The sequence below is a fragment of the Scyliorhinus torazame genome, chromosome 19, assembly GCF_047496885.1.
Source record: "Scyliorhinus torazame isolate Kashiwa2021f chromosome 19, sScyTor2.1, whole genome shotgun sequence".
NCBI lineage: Eukaryota > Metazoa > Chordata > Chondrichthyes > Carcharhiniformes > Scyliorhinidae > Scyliorhinus > Scyliorhinus torazame.
The window spans coordinates 69,057,534-69,077,042 of NC_092725.1; the positions used below are offsets into that span (position 1 = coordinate 69,057,534).

The window sequence follows — 19,509 nt, forward strand, 5'->3', positions numbered from 1 at the left end:
CGTGTGTGCGTGGGTTTCCTCCGGGTGCTCCGGTTTCCTCCCACAGTCCAAAGATGTGCGGGTTAGGTGGATTGGCCATGATAAATTGCCCTTAGTGTCCAAAATTGCCCTTAGTGTTGGGTGGGGTTACTGGGTTATGGGGATAGGGTGGAGGTGTTGACCTTGGGTAGGGTGCTCTTTCCAAGAGTCGGTGCAGACTCGATGGGCCGAATGGCCCCCTTCTGCACTGTAAATTCTGTGATATCCAGGTGACACACAAAACACACACGGCCACACTCTCGTTCGAGATAGTTGGCTCATCGAAGGACTCCCTGCTGGGCGCACAGGCATGTAAGGCTCTCCACCTTGTGCAACAAACTCTCTCTCTCTCTCCAGACGGCACGTCTGACTTCCCGGATGCAGAGTTCAACGCACAGCTCCAATCGCTCCTCGCCCACAACCAGGAGGCATTCGAAGGCATGGGAACACTGCCATACACCTACCGAATTCGCCTCAAACCGGACGCCATCACGCACCTCGCAGGGTTCCTGCGCCACTTAAAGACCGCCTCAAGCTGCAGCTGCAGGATCTCCAGGACCAAGGGGTCCTATCCAGGGTCACGGAGCCCACGCCATGGGTCAACTCCATGGTGTGTGTCAAGAAGCCCTCTGGCGAGCTCCGCATCTGTATAGACCCCAAAGACCTCAATAATAACATTATGCGGGAACATTATCCCATACCCAAACGGGAGGAGATCACCAGTGAAATGGCCCAAGCAAAGATATTCACGAAACTGGATGCTTCTAAAGGATTTTGGCAGATCCACTGGACCCGTCCAGCCGAAAGCTATGCACCTTCAACACCCCTTTCGGCAGATTCTGCTACAACCGGATGCCATTTGGCATCATCTCGGCATCCGAGGTCTTCCACAGAATCATGGAGCAGATGATGGAAGGCATCGAAGGGGGGCGTGTAGATGTGGACGATGTCATCATCTGGTCCACCACACCGCAGGAGCACATACATCGTCTCCAACGCGTTTTTGCCCGCATACGGGAAAACGGCCTGCGCCTCAACCGAGCCAAGTGCGCCTTTGGCCAGACCGAATTGAAGTTCCTGGGGGACCATATCTCCCGGTCAGGGGTCCGTCCGGATGCAGACAAGGTGAGCGCCATCACAGCCATGCCGTAGCCGGCCGAAAAGAAGGCTGTCCTACGCTTCCTTGGCATGGTCAACTTCCTGGGGAAGTTCATTCTCAACCTTGCCTCCCACACGACGACTCTGCGCCACCTCGTCAGAAAATCCACAGAGTTCCAGTGGCAACACACACACCAGCTGGAATGGGAGGAGCTCAAACGCAAACTCACCACGGCACCAGTGTTGGCGTTCTTCGACACGTCTCGTCCCACCAAAATCTCATCTGATGCCAGCCAATCCGGCATTGGAGCAGTGCTCCTGCAGAGGGATGACACGTCGTCATGGGCCCTGGTTGCCTATGCATCGCGGGCCATGACCCCCACAGAGCAGCGCTACGCGCAAATCGAAAAAGAATGCCTGGGCTTGCTAACCGGTTCAGACAAGTGCCACGATTACGTCTATGGTCTTCCACGGTTCACGGTCGAAACTGACCACCGCACCCTGGTCAACATAATAAACAAGGACCTGAATGAGATGACCCCTCGCCTCCAGCGCATCCTACTTAAACTCAGGAGGTACGACTTCCAACTGGTCTACACTCCAGGGAAGGACCTCATCGTGGCGGATGCCCTATCCAGAGCAGTGAGCACGCCGCCAGATGCGGAGGGGTTCGTATGTCAGGTCCAGGCACAGGTGGCCTTGACAGCGGCAAATCTGCCGGCTGACGACTCCAGTCTGGCCCGCATCCGCCGAGAGACAGCGGCCGACCCCCTTTTACAGCGAGTGATGCGTCACATGACGGGAGGATGGCTCAAAGGGCAGTGCCCACAGTTCTATAATGTACGAGACGACCTAGCCATCATTGATGGGATCCTTCTGAAGCTGGACCGGATTGTGATTCCGCACAGTATGCGCCAGCTGGTTCTCAATCAAATACACGAAGGCCACTTGGGGGTCGAGAAGTGCAGACGGAGGGCCCGAGAGGTGGTATACTGGCCGGGCATCAGTGACGATATTGCCAACATGGTGATCAACTGTACAACCTGCCAAAGGTTTCAGCCGGCGCAACCTCTTGAGACGCTTCTGCCCCATGAGCTGGTGACGTCCCCCTGGGCGAAGGTGGGTGTCGACCTATTTCACGCGCTTGGCATGGACTATGTTATCATAGTGGACTGCTTCTCCAATTACCCAGAAGTCATACGCCTGCACGATCTGACGTCGTCTGCTGTCATCAGGGCCTGCAAAGACACCTTTGCTCGCCACGGCATTCCGATGACTGTCATGTCGGACAATGGGCCCTGTTTTGCCAGCCATGAATGGTCGTCCTTTGCGGCCTCGTATGGCTTCACACACGTGACGTCCAGCCCTCTGCATCCCCAGTCCAATGGAAAGGCGGAGAAGGGCGTTCACATTGCCAAGTGGCTCCTCTGCAAGGCTGCTGCTGCCGGATCGAACTTCTACCTCGCCCTGCTGGCCTATCGCTCGGCCCCACTAGCCACGGGTCTCTCGCCAGCACAGCTGCTGATGGGTCACGCCCTCAGAACCACTGTGCCTTCCATCCTGGCACCAACAATAGACCATGCTCCGGTACTACATAGGATGCAACTGCAGCGCGATCGCCAGAAGAGATTGTATGACACAAGGGCAACTGATCTTCCCTCCCTGGCCCCTGTAGACAACGTCCGCATTCACCTACCAGACGGTGGCTGGTCAGCACCTGCCGAAGTTCTCCGACGCGTGGCTCCCCGCTTGTTCCTGGTACGCATGCCGGATGGATCCGTGCGTAGGCGCAATCGCCGAGCTCTTCGCCTACTTCCACGCTCGCAACGGAACCATACACAGACGCCGTGTCCTCCACTGGTTCCTGTTAGCGACTTTGTGGAGCTGCCATATACCATGCCCCTTCTGTCGCCGCCCGTGGCCAGACTCGCACCTCAGCCGGTGGTTCTCGACCCACCCTTGAGGTGGTCAACCCGAATTCGTCGCCCACCTACTAGACTGGACTTATGAGACTGTTCACACGTCACATTTTAGCAACTACTGTATTGTAACATGTCACTGTTTTATCGTTCCAGGCCTCGTTTGATCGGTCCAAATTTTGTTATGGTACAACCTCGTTAGCATGTCACACCTGACATCGCCCCTTGTATATAGTTACGCCACATGTACATGCTGTAAATATCACGCACACACACCTTTAGCTGGACTCAGGACACATTTATATTTATAACCACGTAGGCACATAATCTTGTAAAAAAGGGGGGATGTCATGATATTCAAACACACATCACAACACACACATCATGATAGACAGACCAACAGACCAATTAGCACACATAACAAGACATCCAATCACAGACAAGAGCAGACACAGTATAAGACAAGAAACACGACACCTGCTGGCCAGTCCATCTGGAGACAGGACAAGGCCAGGACCTCATTAACAAGACACTCACACAGTCACCACGTGCTGAGTACCAAGTCAGATGTGTAAATAACTAGTTGGAATAAAACTGCGTTGTACCAATCGCAACCGTGTTGGTTCGTCTGTACCTCAGAGCACCCAACACCACAGTCCTCACCATACATCTCTTGCGATGCTAGGATGGTTAGCGTAACCCAGTTTTCATTTTAAAGAGGCGGGCCTTCACTGATTTCTCCTCAAAGAGAGCTGTCCAACGTTTGTCACACTGAAGCAAATGTTTTATTGCCTCATTACCCACCAAACCTTTGAGAAAAAAACAATTTAAGATATATAACAATGTATAATATTTATGAGCAGGTTAAAGCTTTGTGAGTTCCACTTATATCTTTCAGAGCCCAAATGTTTTTTTACATCATTTGAATAGACCGTGTTCAAATGGGGCTTTGTACTACTGAACTTTGTGGCAGATTAATATTGTTCCTTTTAGTGCTTTGTTTCCTACCCTAACAACCAGCTTTAAAAAAACATGAGCATGTAAAAGATTGTGCATATTGACAAAGGGTCATCAGGACTCAAAACATTAGCTCTTTTCTCTCCCCACAGATGCTGCCAGACCTGTTGAGATTTTCCAACATTTTCTCTTTTGGTTTCTGATTCCAGCATCCGTAGTAATTTGATTTTATCTAATTTTTAATTTCAGTTTAGTTAGCTGATGCATCTATGATTTGGAGTTGAAGTGTCAAGAGTACTGGCACCATTGTTAGTGCTAATAGTGTACCCTAAAGCCAGTGCAGTATATTTAAAATAGAAATAAAGTTAATAATATGCTTCATTTCCTTTCTGGTGATTTTGTTCTTGGGAAACAAGAATTTAGCCGAAATAACGTGGGGCTAATCCACAACTAAGATTTGTTTGATGAAAACAATGAAAGTAATCCTGAAGGTACAGCTATCAGTCGATTGTCATAAAAACCCACCTGCTTCACTAATGCCCTTTAGGGAAGGAAATCTACCATCTTAACCTGGTCTGGTCTACAAGTGACTCCAGAACCACCGCAATGTGGTTGACTCTTAAATGGCCTCTGAAAAACTGGCCCAGTCAGCGACACCCACATCCCATGAATGAATAAAGAAAATAATGATCTGAACAACATATCTGACGGTGCTGGGGCCTTCACCGGCTCAAGTTAAAGATTCAAGCCAACCAGTGTAATCATAGAATATTCTTTCCCAATTCACTCCTACTGTCCCCCAAACAATTCATTAATCATTATATTGTATTCAGACCTCTCAAAAACCTATCCTAATGGTGTGTCATGCTGGTCTTTTTCTTGAATTAATATTATCGAAAAGATCAATCCTAGCATGATCACAGATAATTAGTTAAAGGCCAATATTTATTCATCTATTCAGAAACACACTGCAGTGTCTCCACACCGCCCCATCGCAGTGTCTACTTTTATTTTAAATGATTCCAAAATTCATTCCCACTTCACCAGGAAGTCCATTCCAAGTGTTGACAGCTCTCTGTGTGAAGAAGCACCTCCTAATGTCAGTCCCGAAGTCCTTATCTGCTTCTTGCAACTTAACTGAATGTAATATTCCAGATTTAGCTTTTCCATACCTTTTACTATTGTATAAAATCATCACCCTGACACCTTCTTCACCATTAAAATTCACCATAAAAGTCACTATTCTCATGCTTTTCCTCCGAAGTCAGATTGCTGGCACCAGGATTTGGCTCTATGTGTTTATTCTATGCTTCCTTCAGTGTTTCAAAGTCTCCCTTCAATCTTGGCAACAAAACTGCATGCAATTTTTAGAGTCTTGTCAGACCAGAGCATGTACAGTTCAATTATAACTTCAATTGATTAATATTTAAAACTTCTTTTCGCTCAGTTGTTTTTATAGCTTATCGTTTTCTATGAACATGTCCTCACGGGGGGGGCAATCAGGATCACGGGAGATTGATCGGGGGTGGGTTGGGTTGGGGAAGTGAGGACTAAAGCTCACCAGGCCTTAAGAGCAGTGCCCCCGCCCATCCCCCTCTTTCCTCCGAACATCTAACTCTCTTCATTTCCCTCCCTGCACTATCATCTGCCCACAAACCTACATATTGAGGCTGGCTGGGAAACAACTCTTAAGTAACCATTAATTGGTCACTTATGTGCCTTAGTTGGCGCAAGGGTGGGCTTTTCTGCCTGCTCCAGTGTAAAATCACTGCGGGCTCAGTGCCTGCCCAGTGTAAAATCACTGGGAGGTCAGTGCCTGCCCCAGTGTAAAATCACTGCGGGGTCATTGCCTGCCCCAGTGTAAAATCACTGCGAGGTCAGAGCCTGCCCCAGTGTAAAATCACTGCGAGGTCAGAGCCTGCCCCAGTATAAAATCACTGCGGGATCAGTGCCTGCCCAGTGTAAAATCACTGGGAGGTCAGTGCCTGCACCAGTGTAAAATCACTGCGAGGTCAGAGACTTTCCCAGTGTAAAATCACTGCGGGGTCAGTGCCTGCCCCAGTGTAAAATCACTGGGAGGTCAGTGTCTGCCCCAGTGTAAAATCACTGCGGGGTCAGTGCCTGCCCCAGTGTAAAATCACTGCGGGGTCAGTGCCTGCCCCAGTGTAAAATCACTGGGAGGTCAGTGCCTGCTCCAGTGTAAAATCACTGCGAGGCCATTGCCTGCCCCAGTTTAAAATCACTGCGAGGTCAGTGCTTGCTCCAGTGTAAAATCACTGCGGGGTCAGTGCCTGCCCAGTGTAAAATCACTGGGAGATCAGTGCCTGCCCCAGTGTAAAATCACTGTTGGGCCAGTGCCTTCCGCAATGTTAAATCACTGTGGGCCAGTGCCTTCCGCAATGGTAAATCACTGCAAGGTCAGAGTGGACAGAAACTCAGAGGGAATCCCATCCGTGCAGTTTTATACTCCCCTGCCTCAGAACCCGCCGGGGAGGGGGTAAGTGAGTCTATAATTCCGGCTGATGTGATGAATCCTCTGAGCTAGATCCTGCCAGTGATGATATACCTGTACCCAAGCCCCCTCACCCACTATCCATTCCTCACACGCAAAACTGTTTCATATAATCGATAGATTTGACCACTTTGCATGGAGGTTCTGACTCCAGTTTATTTATAGCAGAGGGCAGCACGGTAGCACAAGTGATTAGCACTGTGGCTTCACAGCGCCAGGGTCCCAGGTTCGATTCCCTGCTGGGTCACTGTCTGTGCGGAGTCTGTACGTTCTCCCTGTGTCTGCATGGGTTTCCTCCGGGTGCTCCGGTTTCCTCCCGCAGTCCAAAGATGTGCAGGTTAGGTGGATTGGCCATGATAAATTGCCCTTAGTGACCAAAAAAGGTTAGGAGGGGTTATTGGGTTACAGGGATAGGGTGGAAGTGAGGGCTTAAGTGGGTCGGTGCAGACTCGATGGGCCGAATGACCTCCTTCTGCACTGTATGTTCTATGTATCTATGTATCTAAAAAATTGGCTCTGCCAACATCAACAAAACACCTGTGAAAATCTTCATTTCTCTCTACTGTTCAGCCAGTTTCCTTTATCCCAGAGTTTACCCAAATCCCCGTACCTTAAAAAGAAAAACAGAAAGTGCTCAAAATACTCCAGGTCTGGTAGCATCTGTAGAGTTAACATTTCGAGTCGAGTGTGACTATTTTTCAGATGCCCCACAGATTTGAGTTTGACTAAAATTTTCTTCAGGGACTTCCTAAAAATGTCTTTCAAAGGTGGCACGGTGGCACAGAGGTAGCACTGCTGCCTCACAGCACCGGGGACCCTGGTTCAATTCCGACCTTGAGTGACTGCCTATGTGGTGTTTGCACATTCTCCCCGTGACTGTGTGGGTTTCCTTAGGATTCCTCCCACACTCCAAAGATGTCCAGGCTAGGTGGATTGGCCATGCTAAATTGCCCCTTAGTGTCCAAAGGTTAGGTGGGGTTACAGAGATAACGTGGGAGAGTGGTCCTCGGTAGGATGCTTCTTTGGAGGGTCAGTGCAGACTCGATAGGCCGAATAGCCTCCTTCAGCACTGTAGGGATTGTATGATCCTATGAAAGTCTATATTAAGGAACTTTTCACAGTTCAGTTGGGCTGTTTAGCACAGGGCTAAATCGCTGGCTTTGAAAGCAGACCAAGGCAGGCCAACAGCACGGTTCAATTACCGTAGAGCCTCCCCGAATAGGCGCTGGAATGTGGCAACTAGGGGCTTTTCACAGTAACTTCATTTGAAGCCTACTTGTGACAATAAGCGATTTTCTTTTTTTTTCATGTTGCTTTCTCAAAGTAGGTAAGATCGTTTAAGCATAATCTTCCTCTTGTGGATCCATAGTCGGGTATTATACAAAACACTTCAAGCTTCCTCCTCATGATCAATTCCATTTGCTTTTTGTGGAACGGATGTGGGCCTGATACGTTTATACCTATCACATTCCCCACTTGAATATGGACACCATAGTGGACTGTTGGTTGTCAATCCATTGGGGTCTCCCCAGCATCAAATGATTGTTTTATATTCATTGAGAGTGTCTTAGAAATCTCCTCCTTAGTCTCTTTCAGGACTCTGAGCTAAATATTGCCTGTCTCTGGCGTATTTATTTTGAACCCTTTTAGGTTACTCAGGAGTTCCGTCTCATTTATATCAACGTTGTTTGATTTTACATTGCCTTTTCTGTTGGGAAGGGACATGCTGCCCCTTGTGAATGTCTGGAAGAAATAATCATTCAGGATATTATTTATTTTGTGATCTTGCTCGGTTTCCCTCTATTGGATCTTTTCTCTCTTTAACGTTTTGCTGAATAATACTGATATAGATTTTACTCTGCCGCTTAACCTCAGTTGCTGTAGTTTTTTTCCCCAGGATCTCTGTCCATATGATCTTCTTCATAACTTTACATTTGTTCTAGTGGGGCCCTTCTCCTTTCAACCTGAAAGATTTGCACATGACATTTGCGCTCTTTTTCTCACTTCAAGTTTATTTACTCATCGATTTAGGGTCATGATTGAGCTTGTTGACTTTGGAAATGCATTTATCCTTCACGCTGCAAGTCTGGATGCCTTGGCTGTATTGGAACTAATTTCTGTTCATTCTGGAGCATTTATACTTCAGCCCCACGGTCCTGATCTACGGACACCCTTTACAGAGAGGGTTGGGGAAGGAGGAGAACCTCTGCATGAACCTGCTCCTGGGTCTGGCCAAACTTGCCATCAACAGGCAGCAGGCAATCGAGGAAGTTGTCCAACCTGACTGTCTGCCCCTCCACACCATGGCTACGTTCGGGCAGGGTGTTCCTGGAGCAGGAGCATGCGGTGCCCACTGGCACGCTTGAGTCCTTCCATGTCCGTTGGGCACCGCAGGGGCTGGTGTGCCTTACTGACCCCTCTATTTACATTTGGTTTGATGTTATAAGTCGCACTTGTGATTCGCTTTTTGTTTAAGGCAATTTCCTTTTAAGGGACTGTCCCTTTAATATGTCCCTCAGTTCATTTGATTTAGATAACTTGGTTATTTGTGTTAATCAAATAATTAGACGATTCTATGGCCGAAACTAGCTACCTGATTGATATTCTGTGGAGATGCACTTTAAGGAACTTTGCTGATAACATTCTCATCCCTAATTCAGAGGATCGCAGGTTCTAGCTATGCAACAACAATAACTTTGTCACAGCTATGCTTAACCTTCAAAATAATATTACAGATCACTTCATAGAATAGCCAAAGAATTAAAGCTGAGCCAAAGAAGTTATTGGAAGGAATGATAAAAGAAAACGTTCATGAGAAGTGGATTTAAGCAGGGACTTCAAGGGGAAAGTGAGGCATTTACAGAGGAAAGTCCAGAGTCTGGAGATTTTGTGCTTGAAGGAGGTAGGAAGGTTGGAAAACTGATTGGATACATTCAGACGTGGAGTTGTGGGCATGATGGGTACAAATGTTCGCAGATTTTGGAGATGAAAGGGAGGTTGGAGATAAGACAAATGTTGCAAGGGCCGGAGGGTTACAATTGTGCTTTTGTGAAGGGGGTGTTTAATGGCTTTGAAATGATTAGTGCCCGAGTCGAGGAATCCTTGGGCGCGATTCTCCGCTCCCACGCCGGTTGGGAGAATCGCCTGGGTCGCCAAATTTTCCCGCAACGCCGGTCCAACGCCCTCGCGCGATTCTCCCAAGCGGCGAGAACGGCCCCGTCGTGTTCCGTACGGCGCAGGCCGGAGAATCACCCGAGACACCCAAAATGGCGATTCTCCGGCACCCCTGCTATTCTCAGAAACGGATGGGCCGAGCGGCCAGCCCAAAACGGCGGGTCCCCCCCCCCCCCCCCCCCCCCGGCGCCGTCCACACCTGGTCGCTGCCGGCGGGAACAGCGCGGGAATGCTGGTGGGGCGGCCTGCGTGGGGGGGAGGGGGGGATCCTGCACCGGGGAGGGCCTTAAATGGCTCTGGCCCGCGATCGGTGCCCACCGATCGTCAGGCCGGCATCTCTGAAGGAGGACCTCCTTTCTTCCGCAGCCCTGCAAGATCCGTCTGACATCTTCTTGCGGGGTGGACTCGGAGAGGACGGCAACTACGCATGCGCGGGTTGGCGCCGGCCAACCTGCGCATGTGCGGGTGACGGCAGTGATGCGGCGCCGGCCGCGTCATGTATGCGGCGCCAAGGCCTGGCGCGTGTAAATGACGCGGCTCCGCTCCTAGCCCATTATCGGGCCCTGAATCGGTCGGGATAGGTGCAGTTTGGCGCGCACACTCTGCCTCCATTTTGGAGAATCCCGCCCCATATGTCAGCCGGATGGATACAGGGCAGAGAAGCATAGGCTTGAGCACACAAAATGTGCTGACTTATCAACACAGCAAGAGGAAATCCTGCACTGTCAGAGGAACCATTTTGCCAGACCTCAGATAGACATGAAATATTCCTTTGGGCAATTTGCCTGCCGTCCTGTGAAACATTGCTCTCTTAAGGACATGACCAATAAAACAGATTCATTTTGTTGCTGCTTGCTGTGTAAACCACTACAAAACAAGGACAGCAGTTGCTACATCTAAAGCCAATTCAGGATGAGAAATGTGATGAGGCTATTTCTTTCTCAATCTGATCCAGAATGTATGGCTCCCACAGAAAATTAGGGTGGGGGGAATGATGATAAACATTACTCATACAATTCAGATTAATTGATGAATCATAAATCATCTTCTCCTGAAAATAAAACAAGTGGGGGGGGGGGGGGGGTGTCACGTGATGCGAGTGTGGGAGTGACTGCGTTTTCCCGAGCTCTGACTGTGCTCATCTTTTAATCCATCTTCTCACCCTAGTGCACATTTCATACTTGTCTTTTCTTGAATACATGGCTTGTGCTATGTCCCGAGAGGATTTTGGCTGATGTCTTTACCTGAAAGAGTCTAGATCAAATGCTTAAATCCGCGTTGGTTTGTGGCGGCTGGAGTGGCCTGGAGTTAGGCCCTGTTTTCAGTGGCGCAGTTGCTATTGAGCAGGCTCCCAATGTGTGGATGATGACTGCCAACAAGACTTGACTCAGTGATACAGGTCATCAGGGCTCAATTATTAGAGTTATGAGGTACTTTTTGGAGGGCAGTGGAGATACAAGCATTAGATAGAGCACTGGCCCAAGTTTGGGCCTGGCGACTACTGGTCCTGTTTTGTCCTGTTTGTGATGCCAGTCATGAGGGGTTGGAATCCCTGAAAGGTCCTGATGGGTTCTTCGCTGATCCTGGATCGTCTTTTATCGTTGGTCTCTGCTTTCTTCATCCGTCCGTGATGAAGCCTTTATCCTGTGGATCATCCTGCAACTCAGTTATTATCATGGATATTGCTCCCTGTTGATCATATTGTTATTGGCTTAATGTTATCTTTTTCTTCCCTTACAGGGAAATTATTAATTTGGGATGTGATGGTCTGTATCATTGGTTATCCTGACTTGGCAAGTTCATGTTATGTTGAGACGAATGTTGGATGTGGGATTTTTACAGATTCCATCATAAATGTATTTGTCTCCTTCTGATAATCCTTGTGGAGGAGGGAGGGGGGGTGTTCCTCACCGCCCCCCCCCCCTCTCCCCCTTGACCTCCTGTCTCCTTTAGAGGGAAGGTGAGATATTGGGGTTTATGGATTAGTCTGTCCTCGCTGTGATTGAGGATGGCCCCCCAAGTTAGAGCTAATCAGTTTTGGGCTTTTCTTTGTTTTCTGTTGGTTTCGGGTTTGGGAATCTGGGCTGTTGTCCTTCTTAGGCCAGGGCAGACCTCTCGTTATCTTGGGGAGAACTGGGTTCTGTTTGACTCTCCCTTCGGGTCTCTTTTGCCTTTTATCCTTGTACGGGTCTCTCTCTTTTGATACTTTTGGATCTATTAGAGTGCCTGCTCCCTTTTTGTGCAGGTCGTAGTGGAGTCAGTTTCCCTGGTTTGGGACTGGAGATGAGGGTGGTCTTGTGTATCCTTTGCACAGTGGAGGTTTCCATGATCCAGTTGGATGCCACCTCCCTGGAGGTTTTTCTCTTTTCATCTCTCATTACGGTGAGCTTGGTGCTGGTCCTGGCTCTGCCTTGGTTTGGCAAGATGATGGTGGGGGCTGTTTGATGTCAGGAGCGTGTGTGTGTGGTGTGGGGGGGGGGGGGGGCATCCCTTCCCAGGCTGCCCATCTTGTGGGTGTCTTGATGGTGCTTCTTCCTCTGGTCTGGAGTCCCCTCCCAGTTAAAGCCAGAGTGTTTATCCTTCCTCTTCTCATGTAGGTAGGCCTAGTACCTTGCCCTGACTGGGACTAGGTTAGTGTAAACTCTGCGGAGTGTAGGTGTTGGGGTTGTGTGGAAGTCCCTAGGGTCATATTCTCCTGAGTTGTCTTTTTATTGGACGGCGCTGAACTAGGCCAGGCCTGGCGCCATGGTCAGTACCTTGTTGTCCTTGTGGACCGTGGTGTCCAACCCTGAGGACATCTGTGTGGGAGCTCAGAGGGGCTGGGTTTGGCTTCCCGGCAGCTGGAGAATTTGGGATGGGCTGAGTGCTATGCCTAGTAGTTATCCTGCTTCTCATTCCCTGGGGTAAGAGTGATATCCCCAAGTGCTTTGAATTGCTGGCTCTTCTCTTTGGTGACAGGTGTTGGACAGTTGTTTGGTAAGTTGGGAGTTTGGACTGATTGCTGATTTTGTGTTAACCATGCGATTAGATCTGATGGTTCTAGTTCTTCTCTCACTCTTCTTTGAGAGACTCCGGAGTTGATTGTTCCATTGTGTCTCCCACCTTGTGCTTGCCTTCCTCTCGAGCTCCTTGAGGTGAAGTTTTGTCTTGGCATGTGTGGCAGACGTTTGGGTCTCGGTGTTCTTTTTTATTTTTTTAAATATAATCTTTATTGTCTCAAGTAGGCTTACATTAACACTGCAATGAAGTTACTGTGAAAAACCCCTAGTCGCCCCACTCCGGCACCTGTTCGGGTACACTGAGGAAGAATTCAGAATGTCAATTCACCTAACAGCACGTCTTTTGGGACTAGTGGGGGGAAACCGGAGCACCCGGAGGAAACCCATGTAGACACGGGGAGAACATGCAGACTCCGCACAGGCAGTGACCCAAGCCGGGAATCGAACCTGGGACCCTGCCGCTGTGAAGTAACAGTGCTACCCACTGTGCCACCATGCTGCCCAGGCTGATTAGGAGTAGATCCACCTTGAGCGTTTGTTTTATGGTGGCACTGGCCTTTTTTTCCTGGGTGGTCCTGGTTGGTACTGGGTCGGCCCTCCCTCTCAGGATGACCCCTCCGGGAGCGTCTTGCAGCTCTTTTCTCCCTAGTGCGGACTCTTTCTTTTGACTGGGACTGAGGTGAAAGTTACTTTAATTTCTGGCCTCATGATTATCCTATCGTTCTCCTTGGGGCGGGGGCGGCGGCCAGGGGCGTGGGCCGTTTAACGTGGAATCCGGCGGGTTGGCTCTGGTAGTCTGGTCCTTTTTCTTCTTTTTCCATGAGAGACCTTGGGTCTGAGAATAATTTGGATTTGTCTGTGCTGGTCCTCTCTTCATTATTTTGGGGGTCATATGCCTGTTGTTTGTTCTGCCCTGGGCCTGGATGGGGGTTGGATTTCATTGTAGAGTATTGTATTTCCACCTTCACACTGGGGCGCATATGAATTTTCTTCAATGTTTTTTGTACTGATGGGTACAATGTATCTCTGATGTCGACTGTATCCTGCATTGATGACTGTGGGGTTTTCTTTGTTGCGCTATTTGTAAAAAAAATTTAAATCCTCCCCCAAAATTGTGCAAAAAATATATAAACAAGCATTCCAAAATGCAGGGTGTTTTACCCAGCAACATATCCCTGGCATTAGTTTTGTTGAAGGGAGGGTGAGTACCTTTTACTGTAGAAACCCCCAGAACTTGTGACGTTTTCATGCTACCTCGCCCTGTGTCTGAATAATCAAAGCAATTGTGAATGAAAATCTGAAATATGTCTTATGGTCTTATGAAGTTTATGCGCTTTCATTTGGAGTAAAAAATCCGCATTTGTTTTTGTGCTTTAAAGCAAGACGATGTTGATTTTCCCGAAATAATTAAACTGGTTTGTGTTTTTGTATTTATTTTTTATTTTTCTTTGAATTAAAATGGCAAAAAGAATCTCCTGAAATTCGAGGACAAAAAAAATGTAAATGTGAATTAAATTAGGTGCATGCTGTGCTAATGATTCCGAGATCATATAAAATCTGCGCAGGGCCCAATATTAGGTTATTTCCATCCCTTCAACAAGACTGATCGCAGGATACAGTGCTGGGTGAAACAGCCAGTTTTAAATGGTAGTTTGCTGTCCATTTTGTGGTTAAACAGACTATGATTCAGCAATTAATCTGAATTCAACTAAAAACATCCATTATTATCTCCTTTTCACAATTATCAATATCAATTTTCTATGATGAACCATGACTTTCAAACCTAGATTAATGAAATTGCCGATTTTTCTTTCAGTCATTCTCTTATGCAATAGTTCGATTTGGAAGATGTTTAAAATGTGACATGTGGAAAGGCAAATAATCTTGTATTTAATTGAAACTGTAAAAAATAATCAGCAAATATCAGGAGTATTAATGGAAAATATCCATTAAATTCTTGGACGTCAACATCTCCTTTGCATATACTGACTGCATTTTGTAGGAAATATGCTCGAGGTTAATTGCATCGCCAATATAGTAATAACTCTCACGAAACCCATGGCGACAGCCCGATTGATCTCCCCATGGGGCTCGTGAAATATGCATTCGCCCCGCTAATGAGTAGAGACCCATATGCCAGGGTTTGCAGAAACCACCTTGTAAATGCCGGCCCGCATTGGGACCGGCATGATCGGTAGTCCTGGTTCGGACATTTGCACTGTATGCCGCACTGCGACCTTTTCTTTTGTCTGAAAATAAATTGCCATTTGAATTCACCTTCCCGGGCCTTTTATAAGTATGAGCTTCTATAAGTATGAAGTGCTTCTTCACACAAGTCTCCCATTTGAAAGGCCCCAGAAAACAAAAGAGTTCAGTGAATTTAAATCAGTGGCTGGACTTTGGGTGGAGAGCGAGGACGAGGCAAATGCAACATTGAACAATGGATGGTCACCTTGTGTTTACAGGGTTACATGATGTGATTCTCAAATTGCAGCTATTAACTTGTATTTCAATGTTTGGATTCTTTTCTTTTTGTTGACCAAACACCTGCGGATTCCTAAAGGGAAGAGAGGTATGTGGCCAGCGGGGATTCTGCCATTGGGCATTTCTTCATGTTTGCTACCATAGATGAGGCATGTATTATGTTCATCATCAATTTAAAATATGCAATATCTGAGCAGGAAAGTTGTCTTCAATATCATTCCCCTTCCTCTGAGTTTACAATATGGAGGTGGAGGAACCCACAGCTAAAATCCAAAATGTATTTTTAACCTCAACGAACTATAGTTTATAGAAAATCTTCAACTTTTCATGTTTGATTTGAAATTGGCGCGTTCTTCACTGGTGAAGAATGACTGAAGGTTAAGTTTAACTTTTCTTTTGATTGATAATAAATGAAACCCGAGTCCAAATTGTATAGTGTATTACTACATGGGTGATATCCACCTTGCCAACCAACAATGCTTATGAGTAAGGGTCCCTCAGGGCAGCACGGTGGGACAGTGGTTAGCACTGCTTCCTCACGGTGCCGAGGTCCCAGGTTCGATCCCGGCTCTGGGTGACTCTCCGAGTGGAGTTTGCACATTCTCCTCGTGTTTGCATGGGTTTCGCCCCCACAACCCAAAGATGTGCCTGGTAGGTGTATTGGCCATGCTAAATTGCCCCTTTATTGGAAAAGATGAATTGTGTACTCTAAATTTATTTATTTTTTAAATGAGTAAGGGTCCCATTTACATTTTCTATCTAAAGCAAGCATGAATTTGCATTTTCCCCGCATTATTATTCCTGTCTCTTCCTCCCCTCCCCGGTTTTCCCCGTGCTTTATTGGGTCAGCATAATAGAAGCTGAAATTCATGGGCAACAGTAAATCCCAGAGAGAGGGGAAATCATCAATTGCCAGTTCACTGGCCTATTGCCTTATTCATGTGCACTGCTGCGTAGGTACAGAAGTCTCATTGCATGCCTCAGATATTTCAGCATGTGAAAAAAGCTCAAAATGAAAACTATTTTACTGTCCCTTAATTTTGTAAGAGTTATTTGTAATAGGATGCATCGTGGCAGAAAATGTTTCATTTCCTTCAATCCATCTGAATCTCCTGGAGGCGAAAGCAAAAGCTGAGTTTTGCATTGCCTTCCACTTTTTGCCTGCTTCTGGGTATATTCCTAAACAGACCAAAATAAAATATTTTGTCTTAGTTTCTAAGATGCTGTGTTTAAAGGGCCTCTGACGTGAACAAGCAGAGTCATGTTCAACAGATCATTAAACATGATTAATCATAACTAATAGTAAATAAAATGTGTGGTTTAAGAAACATAGTTTTGTTTTTAATGCCCTAGTATTGGTCTCGGAGGAAGAAATGTGTTCGAAAGTGAATGGTGCCTTAATTGTGGTTCACCAAGGTGGAAAATTAGATTTTAAAGGCGTGGATGACCAGTGTCAAATTGCCCATTTTCAGGTTAATTTGAGGCATGATCAAGCCAAATGGGCAACTACAGACCTATCACATAAAACCAGCGCCAACATTTTCCATTGAAAGGATTTGACAGTCAGTGTTACTGCCCATCTTGTCATATGTAAACACACACCCTAGTTCTTCAACTCCTCCATTTTCATGTACTGTTCTTGCCATCGCCCACTTCCATTTAAGTCGGGGACATGATGTTCCACTCCATAAAACCTTTAGTATTGTTACATCTCTCCAAGCACACATTCAATTCACTTCTGATCAATGTCCAATCCTCCTCTCCCCTTGGGATGTTTCATTACGTTCAAATTGACAGGCACCAGCAAATTGTTGTCACTCTCCCGAGCCATTAAAAAAAAACACTTCCATACAACCTGTTTCCTTCCCAATCTGTGGGGAGACAAATCATTATATAACACGAGACAGGAAGCAGAAGTCATATGCTAGTCTGCTCCTACTTTTTCTATTTAGAACAATAGGGTGAGGGAAAAGGACTGGAAGCGGGTGGAATTGGAAAACTAAAACTTTACTGATGTAGCCTTCCACTTAATAAGGTGCTAAAATGAAGAAAACAGAATGAGAGTAAAGTTATTGCCTTTTTATCCTCCATAATTGTCTCACCAAACTACTGTGATAGCCACGAAAGCAACAGCCCTGCACATGTTGGTTTTAATGCACCATATTACTAAGTTTTAATCAAGTGAACTGCACGTTTACATTTTGTGCACAATGATAAGTGCATAGATGCCTCACCATTATGCATGATGCTTTATTCAGTAGCCTCCATGCAAGGTCAGACAAGCTCCAATCAAGGAAATGTGACAAAAGCAATGAGGGTGGTTCGCTCAGTGTTGCCAAACTGGGAGCTGCTGCAGGCTTTGAACAACTGAGAAGCAAAATTCTCCATTTGGTTTTTACACATTTAGAAGAATGTATATGCAGACATACGTCTGATGGAAAATTTTTAATGGAGGAGGATTTTGCACTTCCCCTCATTTCTTTTAACGCAAACTATTTGGAAGTGTTAACAAGAGGACTGTAGCTAACAATTGTCTGGCTTGGCTGTCATTTTATAACCTTGAGCTGAAGTTTGCTTATTGTCTCGTAGGCCTTTGCCTGGTGGCCTGACTTAATGGCAGAGCATGCAGAAATATTTTGGTCACTCTTTGCTGTCGATATGGATGCGACACTGGAAGCACAGCCCCCAGATTCTTGGGACACCTTTCCACTTTTTCAACTTCTCAATAATTATTTGAGGAATGAACGTAAGTATCGGCTGGATTTCCTCTTCTCAGAAGTGTGGCTTTAACCTTTTCAGATTTACTGCAATAGTTTTTCTTGTAGGAGTGGTGCATCATGACCGTAAACAGAGATTCTGCACACTGGCACTCAAAGAACACATGATTTGCCTCTCGTGAAGATGCAACAAAGTTACAAGCTGTGGTGATTAGCTGTCCCGCACGATTTTCTGTCCATTAACACCAAAGGGCAGCAGATCCTGTGGGGCCCACTGATCTCCTCAGCCTGAATTGCCTTGGTGCACTCCAACTCATTTAGGGAGCATGCAGGCAATTTATTTAATTGTGGAACCCTTTAAATACATTTTTGCAACCACACATGTGTGGCAATTATTATGGACTGGAGAGGGTATTAATTTAAACAGCTAGATTTTCCAGTGTTTCCCTGTCTGTAAACAGAAAGTTGTTTTTGATATGCTTTCCCTTTTATAAGTGGTGGCATATTTTCCAACCTATCGATTTTGATGAGATCCAATTTCTATTGACAAGTCCACAACAAACGCGTGATAGGACAAACTCAATGGGGTCGTTTATTGGCACACACTCAAAATGCGGGAAGGTCCCTGAGCACTCGCATAGGAAAAGAGAGATAGAGAAAAGAAGGATTTACAGGGCAAAGACCTCAGAGAAAAGAGTTAATGGCCAGAATTCTCCGGTCATTGCGATTCAATTTTCTCACCGGCAACGCAGCCCTGCCAGTGGGTTTTGCGATGGCGTGGGGTGGTTACAATGGAAAATACCATTGACAATCAGTGGGAAGATTGAATCCCACCACCAGCGAATGGCACGCAGCTGAGAAACACGCGGTTGACAGACCGGAGAATCCTGCCCATTGCTTCACATGGGTCCAGAGCCCAGAATCAAAATCCAATGAGGTATTCCTTCACAGAGGTCAGCGGGTTGAAAACCGATGCTGAATAATTCACTTATCCAGTAGAGTTGTCTTCCACAATGTGATGAGCACACGGAGATGAATCGGTCTTGTAAGCAATGGTACAGAAGTTCCAGTAAAAAAGTATATCTGGTGCCAGGTATTCAAACCTTCTCTGTGCTGTTGCTAGTTAAATGGTAAAATGGCAAATTGAACTTTGCAGCTCCACAAGGCAATATTACTGGTTCCACAAGCTAGGTCTATGTCACACGACTCTCACTTTTCCACATTGTGTTTGACAAAGAATGTGTACTCCTTGCCTGGCTCCCCAAGACGGTTAATTGTCTCATTCATTCAGGATTGAGAGGAAGGTTGTGGGGCATTTTGTCCTAGCAGATGAGGAGATTCCGAATGACCAGCCTGGGCTTTGAAATACAGATGGCGTTTGTATAATTTTCTTTAAATTTGGTTGCTGCAGCCCATAATATGTTATTAGTGTCTATTCAGAGGTATTGAGGTATAGATTTCTTCAAAACTACCTGATAGCTCTTTTTGCTCACAGGTCACCAATGGACAACTATTCAGCCATTTTAAAAGGTCTTTGTCCAGTCTTTAAAATTTTAGAAATAGCCCTGAGGATATCTATATCCATTTTATTTTTTAAAATGTATGGGTGAGGTCATAGTCTGCTCACACCA

The 19,509-nt window shown here is 46.6% G+C and overlaps 1 protein-coding gene across 15 annotated transcripts in view; it reads left to right on the plus strand.

Annotated features, from left to right (window-relative positions):
• The window catches only part of cadps2 (Ca++-dependent secretion activator 2), a 1,044,194-nt gene that overhangs the window by 836,020 nt on the left and 188,665 nt on the right, over positions 1-19,509 (plus strand). For all 15 annotated transcript variants that reach the window (XM_072484477.1, XM_072484475.1, XM_072484478.1 and 12 more), the window contains one exon: positions 17,751-17,907. In XM_072484477.1, coding sequence (XP_072340578.1) covers positions 17,751-17,907 — 157 coding nt within the window. The remainder of the gene's footprint in view (positions 1-17,750; positions 17,908-19,509) is intronic.